The sequence below is a fragment of the Engraulis encrasicolus genome, unplaced genomic scaffold (genome assembly GCF_034702125.1).
Source record: "Engraulis encrasicolus isolate BLACKSEA-1 unplaced genomic scaffold, IST_EnEncr_1.0 scaffold_69_np1212, whole genome shotgun sequence".
Lineage (NCBI taxonomy): Eukaryota > Metazoa > Chordata > Actinopteri > Clupeiformes > Engraulidae > Engraulis > Engraulis encrasicolus.
This window is the reverse complement of record NW_026946027.1, coordinates 36,269-49,309: the sequence shown is the minus strand read 5'-3', so window position 1 is coordinate 49,309 and position 13,041 is coordinate 36,269. Positions and strand designations below refer to the sequence as shown.

At 42.0% G+C, this 13,041-nt stretch overlaps 1 protein-coding gene across 1 annotated transcript; it reads left to right on the top strand.

Annotated features, from left to right (window-relative positions):
• Positions 1–4,789: 4,789 nt before the first annotated feature.
• LOC134444735 (MHC class I polypeptide-related sequence A-like) lies at positions 4,790–7,556 on the top strand. The gene is made up of 2 exons (XM_063193955.1): positions 4,790–5,087; positions 7,411–7,556. Exons 1-2 carry the CDS (start codon positions 4,790–4,792, stop codon positions 7,554–7,556), a joined length of 444 nt encoding a protein of 147 aa, XP_063050025.1.
• The last annotated feature ends 5,485 nt before the right edge of the window (positions 7,557–13,041 follow it).

Genomic DNA, 13,041 nt, shown 5'->3' with positions numbered 1-13,041 from the left:
TGAAAATGTCCCATCGGTAATACGGTAAATTAATTAAAGTGCTATACCAACCCGAGGAATTTTTAAACAGACATTTTCGTGTGAGCTAAAACAACATAGCCTAGCCTACAAAGTGCCTCACCAAAACGTGTTGCCTAATTGGCAGATAATTAGATTCATGCACAGGAATGACCATTCCAACACACATCATTTGAGAAAACAGTTGGTGCTCTATTCATACTGTATAAGGAGCTCTATTACTGCCACCATAGGCGATTGTAAGTTTTGAAGGAGGAGTCATTTTGATTTGGTTGGTAATTTGTTTGCTGTGTGTTGTATAATTGAAAGCAACAACCACTTTATTATGTTGGTCTACCATATAACTTTTATAATGGATAGGCCTGACTAAAGCCATAACAACAGCCAACTTGGCCTATTATGTAGGCCTACTTAAGTTAGGTAGGCTATATATTATTACAGTTATTATTTTAAAGACCATGGTGCATTGGGCTGTTATGGACTCACAATAGGCCTACTTAAAAGACTGACTCATTAACTTCATTTCAGAGTGTAGCCGCAAGTTATTCTTTAACTTAACTTTTTTTTGTATTTATTATTATTATTTAACTAAGCATTAATTGATGTGTGAGTAAGTATGTTTGCATAATGCGACATTTGTAACTGGTGTTTGGAGGTAGGATGTCTGAGGAAGATCCCTCTGTTGGATCGAAACGTTGCCATATGTTTAAATGAAATAAAGTATTTTTGGAGTTAACACACAGTGTGCACACCGCTTCATCACACATTTGTAACTGGGACATTGCCAGTGATTACTCATGATACCGTGACAGGTAGCCATTCACTACTGGCCTTTGCCACATATCAAGGGGGACACGCCTTTTCCAGGAATGAGACAATTTTACCTGTTGCCCAAAATCCATAAGTGCCCGGAGTCTTGGACGATCCCCCACGTCCTCCCCAAGGGTCGGCCCTATAGAATAGCGGAATTCATTGATCATTTTATCAACCCCCTGTCCCACAAACACCCCAGCTGAAATAAATCCTTGTTTAGCCAACCACCATCGTAGCCATGCTGCTCTGTTACAAGCTCATGACTAGCTTATAAGCTAACTGGCTTTGTGGCTCCCCAATTGATACTTTGTTTCTAAAAAGCAACAACTATACCCTCAGCCCATTCTGTCTATGGTCAACACTCTGTCTTTGTGACTTTTGCTATGTCTCTCTCCCTCTCTCCCTCTCTCTCTCTCTGCCTCACTTTTCCTCTCTCTCCCTCTCTCTCCCGCTCTTCCCTCTAGTTCTTCTCTCCCTCTCTTCCTCCTCTTTCACACTCTTTCTATTTATCTTCACGCTTCTTTATTGTCACTCAACAGCTCCTAGTAGAGTAAATCTATTCCGCTGCCATCAACCCCCATAGGCCTACTGCTGTAGCCTAAATCGTTTTTTTTTTTTTTTAAAGATACTCTTATGGTTTTTGGTCCCTTAGGAAAGTAGAGATTGTGACAGGAAGTGAGTGGGGCCAGACTGAAACCTGAGTCACCAAAGGCATGCAAGCCCAAAAGTGGAGGGCTTGCTCTTCCACAGCGATTTAAATTAACATGTTATGGATTGCATTTAGTCCTAAAGTACTCTCATAAGTGTTGAATTAACACCGCATTTTTTGTTACACTTTACTTGACGCTGGCGTCGTACGTATGACATAACAGTGTCATAACAGTGTTGTGACGCTGTCAAGGATGTGTCATAAATATTTGTTGTCATCCAGTGACATTAGGTTATGGAAATGACAGCCCAACAATGTTAACTTTTCATGACCATAAATTGCTTATGACATTGACTAATGCTTATGACTTGTCCATGACTTGTGTCATGATACTGGTATGTCATGCATATGATGTTGGCATCAAGTTAAGTGTTACCTTACATTTTTTTGTACATTTTACATACTGTGTGAGAGCAGACAAATCGAAACCAGTGAAAATCCTGCATAGCAGGTGAAAAGAGATGGCTGTTTTCTGCACAACTGTGTAGCAATGAATAGACAGCAGTCAGGGGATTTCCCGAAGATGAGAAAGTGGAATATGCAATATCATGTAGGGGTGACAGAAGGAATGAACAGTGGAAGATGTGTTTAACTCATTTATGAGACCACTTTCTTGGAATGCCTTCCCCTGGTAAAATTCCAGGTTTCAAGAGCTTGAACAACATTACGAAGGCCGTCCTACTACAGGCAAAGACAAAGGCCTCAATGACACGCCCTATGTAATCAGGATCTTTGCTCCACTGTGATACTGTCACACGACTCCAAAGGAACAAGTGTGGGAGGTAGTACAAAAACTCACACATAAGTTAGTATGGAGACCATGTACCATAGCAGCATGCCACGGATGACAACAATGTTTCTATGCCTTTATTTGACTCTTGATTACACCTTGAAATTCAGCGCAGCAGCAAATGGTAAGAAAGGAAATAAAATGCACAAATTTATCAGTTATGAACTTGAAATGAAATAAGTGAAATAAGAAAAAAGGAGAGTTGCATTGTATTGCATTGCAGAGTGCATCTTACGAACATAGCCTAGGTTTAAAAACTATGTTCTCAAAATATTTGAATGGCAAGTATTCGCACAAAGATGATAGGACATCTTAATACACGATAAAATGCAAAAGTGAAAGAAAGGTGCTTACGACATATTGCAATGGAACGCTTAGATTGTTCTATTATTTGCACATGCCAGTGCTCCTGCTGTATGTCAGTATGCTCAACGAGAGGTGGATGCACTGAAGAACTAACTAAGGTTTTAGATTCATTAGCCTGGACTTTCCAGCCTTTGCACTGATTTCTTAGCTTGCCCACTACTATTTCATTGAACAAAACACTGATTTATCTGTGAAGGGATGAGCAGTTAGCTTGGAACTCTATACAATTGGATCTAATAGAACATAAGTCAGTTATAATGTCCTCTGTTGGATTAGCCAGGATGGAGAGCTTCCTGTGAATTTGTCCCCATGTCTTAATATACTGTATATCCACTTACAAAACACACACAAACACACACACACACACACACACACACACACACACACACACACACACACAAACACACACCGCTCCACAATTTTGTTTCCCATCTGTTAACTGAGCACTTACATTAAAGTAAAAGTGATTTAACAGTATAGCTACTACATCATATTGGCAGTATGAAGAACTGAAAGATTTTTTTCGTTATGATATAGCCTACCTGTAATTGTCAGGAAGAGACTTAGACAGAGAGATGGGACAGGACCCATGCCGGACTCAAACCTGGGTCCCCTGGTCCCCTAGGGTGGGGTGTGTGTGTGTTTGTGTGTGTGTTCTGCCTGTGCACATATGCTCAGTAAAAACACAAAGAACCAAAAGAAAAAATACTTCAAAAGTACTTTGATTTCTTAGGTTTTTGTAAACAATACTTTCATGCTTCAACTTCAAAAATCTCTCAGCAACTTCTACTTGAAGTGGGGTAATATTTGACAAGTAGGCTATATTTCGCTCAAGTGTTGCAGCTCCTGACTGTTTTTAGTCTTTTTTTTATTAATTTATTAATGATAGGACAGTGAGGGATTTGACCGGAAACATGGGATAGAGAAATGGGGAAGGATTGGCAAAGAATCCAGGCTGGATTCGAATCCCAGTCGCCGGTGTGGCAGCTTAGTGCCCTACCGTTAGAGCCATGGTAGGGCCAGCACTTGAATATTAATGTATTGTTTCAGTGTTTTCCGCAGAACATTGTCAGAAACATGTGACCATCATACAACGTCAAGCTGTGCTGTTTCACATGAAATATCTTGAACATTTTTGTAAGGTGACCTTAGAAGGTGCATTTATGGCCCTACTGTGGCACTAACGGTAGGGTACTCATGCTACAAGGCCAACCCGGGTTCAATTAAGGGGGGTGGGGGGGTTGTCAGCAAAATGCAAGGCACATGCACAGGCCCTAGGACAGGAGTCTGCATATTGAAAAGCACTACCTGTGTCATAAACTTCATTCACAGGTGGCCATTCTCTGCTGGCATTTGCCACCTATATCAGAGGGGAGGCGCCATTTCCTGCGTTTGGTGCAGCCATGATGCTGTACGATATCCAGATTGCATTCTACTCTTCAGATGAACAAAAGCTTCTCCACAGAGGACCAGGGACCGAAGACCACATCAACGAACCCAAACACCAAAAAAAATACAAATTCATTTACACAATTATGCAGGAAAAATGCCGACTTCAACTATTCAAATTTATTAGCCGCCTCAATGACACAGATGGCAAGCACTGAATAAATACTATTTTGCCATTTTCATTCAGTTTCAGATGTAGTGCAGGCTCGTGGGATGATGGTGTAGACCTAAGATGTGCTGTATTTGTTCTTTATACTTCACCTTAGGCATTCAGTCCCTCCAAACTATATTTGGCTGTGACATGCTGGACCACAATACACCAGGCAGGATGATCTATAATGAGTCTTTCAATGGACACAGCGGAGACCAGGTTTACTTCAGCATCAATGACAAGGCCTTTGAAACACTCTACCGATGGATACCTTTTGTCAATAAACAATTGGCAATGGTGGTCTCGAACATTTATCAACCAATATGCCTTTCAGGACTTCATGAGTTGCTGAAGATTCACAGGAATAATGTGATGAGGAAAGGTCCTGATGTTTGTATGCTATTTACAAATTGATATTAAAAGTTGTTATTGAAATACATTCACAATTTATATAACATGGCCCATAATTAATATTATATTAATTTAATTATAAATGTTCTCAGTCAAGCCCCGAGTCAGGCTTCTGCAAAAGGCCCTCCCAGACACTGGAGGTGTGAGAGTGACGTGCCTGGCTACTGGTTTCTACCCGCGCCACATCAACCTGACCCTGCTGAGAGACGGCCAGCCTGTGGCTGAGCAGCAGATCAGTGGGGGGGAGCTGCTACCTAACGGAGATGGAAGCTACCAGATGAGGAAGAGCCTGGAGGTCAGCACAGAGGAGCTGCAGCACCACCAGTACACCTGCACAGCTCAACACCTCAGCCTGGACAACAAGATGGACATACCACTAGGTGATGAGGATGAGGATGAGGATGATGAGGATGATGATGATGATGATGATGATTACGTCTATCGAGTGCTATGAGTATTATTTATAAATGTAAAATAAGCTACAAACCTAAATACATACTGGCTGTGGAGCTGTATCTGCATTTAGTCAGACATGCATGAGTTGAAGTTATTGATTGAGTTAGTGTTATTCTCGTTAACATGCTTAAACCTTTGGATTTGTGTGTTGTAGAGCCTTGTCCAAGACAGAACCATGCAGTGCTTGCTGTGATGTTGGTGCTGACACTGATAGGCCTATGCCTCCTGGTCTTTGCCATTGTCATCTTCATGTTATGTAGAAAAAGGCTTCGAGGTAACATAACATGTATTGCTTTCATTTATCTTTTACAACAAAGACATGCAACTTTTAAGCTTTACCTGTGAGTCTCTTGAGAAATCATTGCAGTTTTACAGCATGTCGAGTGTCAGGAATTTCACAGATTCATTTTCAGATCAATTCTTCCCTGGACGTTTCTTGAATGTATATAGGCCTAGCGTGATAATTAATGTGGGCCCTAATTATGATTTCTGGTCACAGGTGAAAGGCAGAGGACAGAAAGAAAAGACAGAATGGAAGAGAAAGAAGAGGAAGGGGAACATGCAGTTCCACTCAAGGAGACTGACACCTAAAATGACACCTGTCACCAAAATTGTAATGGCTACTGTTACTTAAAGGTAGCCTGGGCGAAAAGCCGACTGTTGACTCCGTCAATCAGTCTGGCAAAAGCCATGAGGAATCCGTCTCCATGGAGGGTGGTAGATGGTCTGATCTTACTTTATCATTTAAATTAATTGTGCTTTATTAGCATGCCTGTTACGACATAGTGTCGCAAAAGCAAACAAATAACAAAACGAAAGAGTGAATATAGTTACCTTAACCAATCAGTAACCGAGCTCGCGGGTGAGTTCTGCGTCATCACTCTCAACTGTTTGCTGATTGGCTAAACACTGAGAGAACCGAGCTGGAGGCTTTTGCCAGACGATGTGCAGAGCCAAAATATTTTGGTGGAGTACATAGGATGGCGTCGCGAGGCTAACTTAAAGGGACACTGTGCAGGAAATGGTCAAAAAAGGTACTGCAACTATACTGCTCATTGAAACTGTGCTGCCTATTGCCAATTTGATCTATACATGAAAGTTTACTGAGTAATAAACTAATATTTTCCAGTATGGTCCAAGTACAGTCATTTGTGCTGCTAAAAATGGCTATTTTTGGACATTCAAAATGGCGGACCATGGAGAAGATCCCCCTTTTCATGTATGAAAAGTGCATTTTTTTCAGTCATAATGAATACTTAGATTTGATGGTGGTGGTAAGTATTCATGAAAAAGGTAACATTAGTGAATGGGCAGCAATTCTGGAAATAAACAACTAAAAATCTCACACAGTGTCCCTTTAAGGCCCGTGGTGCTGTCATAGCAATGTTGTTAGGATGTAGGCCTAGTTGAGTATTTTCAGCAAATAGTAAATAGACCTGCCGGCAACCCCATCTGCAGTAAGAGGTTACGATAATGACCTTCTATAAATGTCCCGTAATAGATACATTTTGATATCTTAAATGTCTCTGTGTAAGTGTTTTTTGTGTTTTCAAGTGTAATATAAAGATAGTTGTCAGGCTCAGACTCAAGACAATAACTGAGATAAACTAGAAATGTACTCAGAGAATGCAGACCTCCGCCAAGGAAGCTGTTTGATAGAACATTTGACTTTGTTAGAAACTGGAATATCAAAATTCACCCTGTACGCAATGGCTAAGAAATGTTTAAGAATTTAGATTCTAGATTGTGATCTAGATCACTCACAAAATTTGATCACTGGTTCCTTTTGTCATTTCCAACAACTCCACAAAGATTCATCCAAATCCATTCATAACTTTTGGACAAACAGAAAAAACAAACAGGCAGCCAGACATACAGACAGAGAGACAGACAGATAAACCAACGCGACTGAAAACATAACCTCCTTGGCTGAGGTACAAAGCCTAACCAAGTTGGAACAAGGAGAGCAAACAATACCAGAGTCCAGAGTCTTAAGATCAAGAAACATAGCAAGGAGCATGGAGCTAGCACAGGCATGAAGTTAGTCCCTGCTAAGTTTGACGAGGCCAGATGAAGCGAAATCAAAGAGGTGAACTTAAAACACTGTGGAAACCAGAGATGAGAACAGTCAGTTCTACCATGAAAGACTCGATAGACCAAGTGAAGTTTAAGATATTTATTGAAACACTGATGTGTGCAATAGTGCAATAGTGATTCTCTTTGCAATAGTGATTCTCTTTGGCGTAGGGCCCCGCCTGCTTAGATTGATTCACATGAGGAGGGCGCATATCCTGCCGATGGATAAGGCAGAGGGGCAAGAGCCTACCCCCCCTTCACAGGACGGGGACCAACTGGTGACGGTGGCTGGAGGTGGTGGCATCCGCGCAGGGTAATGAGAGGACCATCGACCTAGGACTGTGATGAGTAGAGCGGACGCTCTCAGCATCCTCATGGTGGCAAGGCTGAAGAGAAGATGGCGGACTGCGTCGGAAGCAGGGACACCTTGCGGGGCCTCCTCATGGGACGAGAACAGGCCAGAGATGGCGGATGAAGGGGAGGTGGTGGGAGCGTCAACACCTGCGTACTCTTGCCAGCGGAAGAGCAGAGATAGACAGAGGGTTTATGAATGAGCGGGCAGGCTTCCTATTGGCTGTAGGTAAATGAATGAGAATGCAAAGGAGAGGGTATGCCTAAGAACTAGAACAGTGATTGGTTGGTTAATGCAAGAGAGTAAATGAGCTGAATACCGTCTCATCTTCCTGGCAGAACTTAACGCCTTACAGCTTACATTTCTCAGGAGAATGTGACCGAAGTAACTGTGAATGAGGTGATGAGCCATCTAAGGAGCTGTGTGAGTGTGGAGAAGGAGGGGTTGTGGCCGTGACCAGGTCTGGCGCAGAACTGACTATAGTATGGCTACAGGTGAATTGGAGTAGACATAGGAGTAGGGGAGTGTATCATGATTCTCAGATGAACAGGACAGAAATATCCTGCTGGCTGATGATGTATGATTCACAATTTCATTTCCTATACTGACAGCCTTCTGTTGCCTGTGACCTTGAATAATTAAGGTGCTCACAGGCAGAGGGCAGAACCTCCTTTGTTTTTGTTACTCAGTCATCCTCTATACCAGTGGATCTCAACCTATTTTGAACAAATGAAGAGTTCAGATGCAAAACCCCCTAACTCCATTTCTGAAGACCTGCACTTCTATATTTTTAGAGAACCCTGTTGTTGGTTTGGCTTACATTCATATACTTGATAATACAAATAAATAGCTAAATTACATAACTACAATTAAAATATTGACAATTTTGATAGCTTTGTATTAAATAAAAATGAATTAAGATTATTTTCTGAACTGGCACTTAGAGGGTTTTGCATCTGAACTCTTCAAATGTCTCCTTGACCTCATCATATGCCTCCCAATGCGCTTTGAACTCATTCGAATCCTGCCAACGCCCCCCTTAAAAATAAAATATCAACTGAGCACCAATTCTCTTAGCTGTATCCTTCTCAATGCCCCCCTAGGCCTCCCTATTTCCCCCTTGGGGGGCTGTAGAGACACACTTCACTACTGGCAGGTAACAAGGAGCCTAATGAATCAGCCAGTTTTATTTGACCTCACCGAACCCAGTGGCTGGGAGTGAAATGAAGATCAGCAGACGTACTGGGTGGCGCCAGCCTAGCCTGAATATCGTCGACGTTCAAATCTCTCCGAGATTTGGTCTGACCAAGAGCATAACAATTAACAATTTGCAAACGGCATGGTTGACCTGCCTCCCTTGGTTTGCTTAAGGTTGTTTGCTTCCCGAAAAAGTGAAAGTATTTTCGGGAACTCAGAAAGTACTTGCATTGCTCTTGACCTGACTAGTTGCTACGCCGAAGGTGTTGCGTCACTAGGAGGGCATGGCCTGGCTTGCGCCAGCCTGCCGTATCAAGGGAACAGAGGCACTGGGTGGCACCAGCCTCCCTTGGAATCAAGGAAGGACAAAGAATTATGACAACTCAATGAGAAAACAGGGAGAGACCAACTCAGGCAAAGCATGTGACAGGGCAGAAAGTTTTGAATGTTTCAAAAAGGAGGCTGCACCTTGCATAAACAGTGGAAAAACATGGTGTAAAAACACCGCTTATGCAAGGTGCAACCTCCTTCTTGAAACATTGAATTGAACATTTGGGCCAGCACCGTCAGAGTTTAAATAATTAAGACAAGAGACACCTGCTCCAAGTGGAGAATTGACCCAGAACATTTTGAAAACATGAAGAGGAAGGGTAAAAATGCATTAAAAAAGACAAAAAGCATTGTCCTAAAAAATCAGCCAAAATCGAAGTGTGAATCATGCAAACTGCACATGAACCAAATCTATGAACCAAATCTTGATAAAGCTTAACGGACATTGTGTTCATATTCATATTCATATTCATACTCAGTCCATTCAATATTGCCTCTATTATTAGCAACAGAACCATCCTACAGTATCTGTGAAAGTGACACTTGATGAGGTTGTTGTCCAAACAATGTAAGTGTAGTGGGGCGAGGTAAAATTCAATAAGTAGTCTACTACGCCATGGGTAATAGCTCCAACAACCAACCAAGACCTCAATCACTTGATAACACCAGAAGGTTAAACACACATTCGTTGCAATTAAAGAGCAGAGACAGAATTCCATTCGCTTGATACATTTATTTAAAGACAAACCAAACCTGGTACTGCAAGGAGAGGGAAGGAAAATGCTGTTAAACTAGTAATTTATTGATAATACTGTAACAGCGGTGAATTTGGTCAAGATTCAGACAAACATGTGCATACAACGTTAACAGGATTAGGCTAGAGGTGGGGCCCACCAGAGGGAGGCGAGTTCTTTGGTAGCAGCTGCCCAGGAGGCCCTACGTGGACTACAGTGATACTACAAACACACACATGGGAGATACACTACAACACAGCACACACTGCAAAGAGTGCAACACACCACAGCAAGAGGGCACCTGTGACTAGGCAACACACCTCCCTACTAGGGACCTGCTCCACTCCTGGAAAAATAATTTAAAAAAAACAAATGAAGCCAGCAGACACATTACATTACATTACATTACAATGCACTTAGCTGACGCTTTCATTTATTCAAAGCGACTTACAGGTACTATTTTTCATGATTGGTTACAGTCCCTGGAGCAATGTGGGGTTAGGTGCCTTGCTCAAGGGCACTTCAGCCATGGATGGAGATGTAGGGAGAGGTCAGGGGGTACACTGGACATGGGCTTCACCTGGCCTGCAAGGTAAAATAATAGCCAACAATAGCAAGCAAGCAAAATACTGTAATACCACAGCAAAGCAATGAAAACTAAGCAATCAAAAGGAGAAGACAATCACACCATGCATGCCCAAAAGACATACAGCACCGCAAGCAAAATTAACCCTGACAAAACCCAGATAAGCGCAGCCAGAAGCCAAGCATAAAGTAGACGGGCAGAACCAAAACACTGGGTTGAGGAGACCAAAACAAAACAAAATACGAATAAACAAAGAAACAAACAGAGGACACACTCTTGCACGTACACGCACACGTCGGCGCCCAGGGTGCACAACACTGGCCCAAAGCTGTAGGCAGTTAAATATAGCAGACGTGTACGGATGAACAGAGACAAAAAAGCAGCTGGTACCGATGATTTCAACTGACCGAGTAGCAGTCACCCATGAATGTGGAAACAAATTACTACTAGAAGTAACATGATTTAAATAAGCTACATCATATGTTAAATGAGGGGTGTCTTCAACCCCTTTGCTTAGAGCCTATGTCATAACCTTAGCCTACCGTCACCACAATTGTAATGACAATGTTACTAAAGGCTCTCAGTAATGTCACAGCAATGTTGTTATGATGTAGTTAAGTAGGCCTACATGTTAAGTAAATCGTTTTACTTTTTCGAGCAGAAATCTTGAGGTCATAATTGGAAACTTAAATCCTGTGAACTCGCCAACCATATACTAGCCTACACAAGAGGGCATGATGACATAGGTGAGAGTTTGATAGAACACAAGTCAGTCAATGAGAGATAATATGTACAGTTACAGAAACAGTTAATCTAAACATGTTTTTACATACAGTGTCCAAACTCGCCATCCAACCCGTGCCTGCAGTGCAACTTGGAGCTCAGTCAAGCCTCTCTGGTAATATTCAAATACTGAGTCAGGTACACATTTTGTCCTTTAGGTGGCAGCATTGTAAAGACAGGTGTGGTGACATCAAGCCTTTCTCCACATAGTTGATAATAACTTCTGTACAGTATGGAGGGTACAGCTGATGGGTGCCTACACCTTTACTGAGGAACTGGCAACACAACAAGGCTTCACCCATAGGACTAATAATATCAACTGTAGACATCATGAAAGAATTATAACGACAGTTAGTGTTTAGAAGTGTTTATAAGGGAAAAAAAACTTCAAATTGAATTTCTAGCCCAAAATTTGGTGTTTTACTAATCTTTTTTTGGTCGCAATTCACAGTCAATGCTCCTGACATACTGTTCCTGGCGTCATCCACCTTGAGACTATGGTGACTAGCAATGCAATGCCAATATGATTTGCGATTCGCGATGACATTAGGCCTACTGGTCCGGCCCACATGAGATCCAACTGGCTGTATGTGGACCCTGAACTGAAATGAGTTTTACACCACTGGTTTATGCAGTATAATAACTCTTGGGAGGCATTACTAAGGGAAAAATTAGCAACAGGGCCCGCAGCAAAGAAATTTATATTTTCATCGGTGGCCTTTGTTACGTTCAGTGATGTTTTTGCCGGAACACAGGGTCCCCCAAACAGAGGAATAAGACAGGACATTCACCACAGACCCATTTTTTTACCATGTCAGTTTGAGATACATGGGGTGTGAGGAATGCCTATGAATGTGGATACCTTTTGTTTACATTACAGGTTACAAGGTTACAAGCTTGTTTGAACTGGTTGGTCAGTCAAGAGCCTCTTGAGAGTATCAATAAAGTGAACAGGCCCAGGAATGCCTGTCACAGCAGTATCATTTTAACAATGTTAGATCTTCAGTGAGAAGGTATGCATAATTGATGCAGAATGGCAGAATAGTTATTGTTTGTAAATATACAGTACCATAACTCAATACACACATTATTCACAGACGGGTTAATGATTTAATATCTTTACATGTTCTCAATCAGAACAACATTAGGCGTAGATTTAAAAACCTATAACTAGGTCAACTCATTACTTCCCCCCTGCATACCCCAATGTCACCATATCCACATCATGTAGCAAGTCTTTTCCCTTCCAGCCTCACGTATTGAGGAATGGCATGGGAAGAGTTGTCACAACTGTTTGTTCAGTGCTGAAATAACTGAGGAAACAAAATGGCTCATGAAATGTTCTTTTTCCAGTATAGGGCTCTATATCTGCGATCAGATGGTAGAAAGGTGAAGAACTGGTTCAGAGGGTAGTGAAGGCTGCTTGCATGGTATTTTTCGTGTACGGCTCTGCGTGCGATGGCTTTGTGCATCAGTGAGGCTGGGGGTGGGGAGATGTAATATCTTGCATGCTTGTTTTTATCTTGCATTATCTTGTCTTGCATGAGTTTGTTCTCGCTAGTGTCAGTAGGTGAAGGCGGGGGGGGGGGGGGGGGGGCAGTAGAGTTGAAGTGGTGTTGGGTAGTTTCAGTGGTTAGCTGGGAATTCCAAGGTTGTATCCGTATTGGTGATGGTGTGTGAAACAATGGCAATTTGGTGTGTGAGAAGAACTTGCTTTTATGAAAGAAAAGTGAAAGCCCATTGGGAAACTCCAACTCCCATTGTCATTGTGACACAGTACTCCACAGCAAGTGAACACTGCACACTGCACACAACGAAAT

Coding starts and splice junctions, on each gene's coding strand:
- LOC134444735 (XM_063193955.1), top strand. CDS start 4,790: ATGTTCTCAGTCAAGCCCCGAGTCAGGCTTCTGCAAAAGGCCCTCCCA. Junction 5,088..7,410: donor CAAGATGGACATACCACTAG/GTGATGAGGATG, acceptor TCTTTGGCGTAG/GGCCCCGCCTGCTTAGATTG.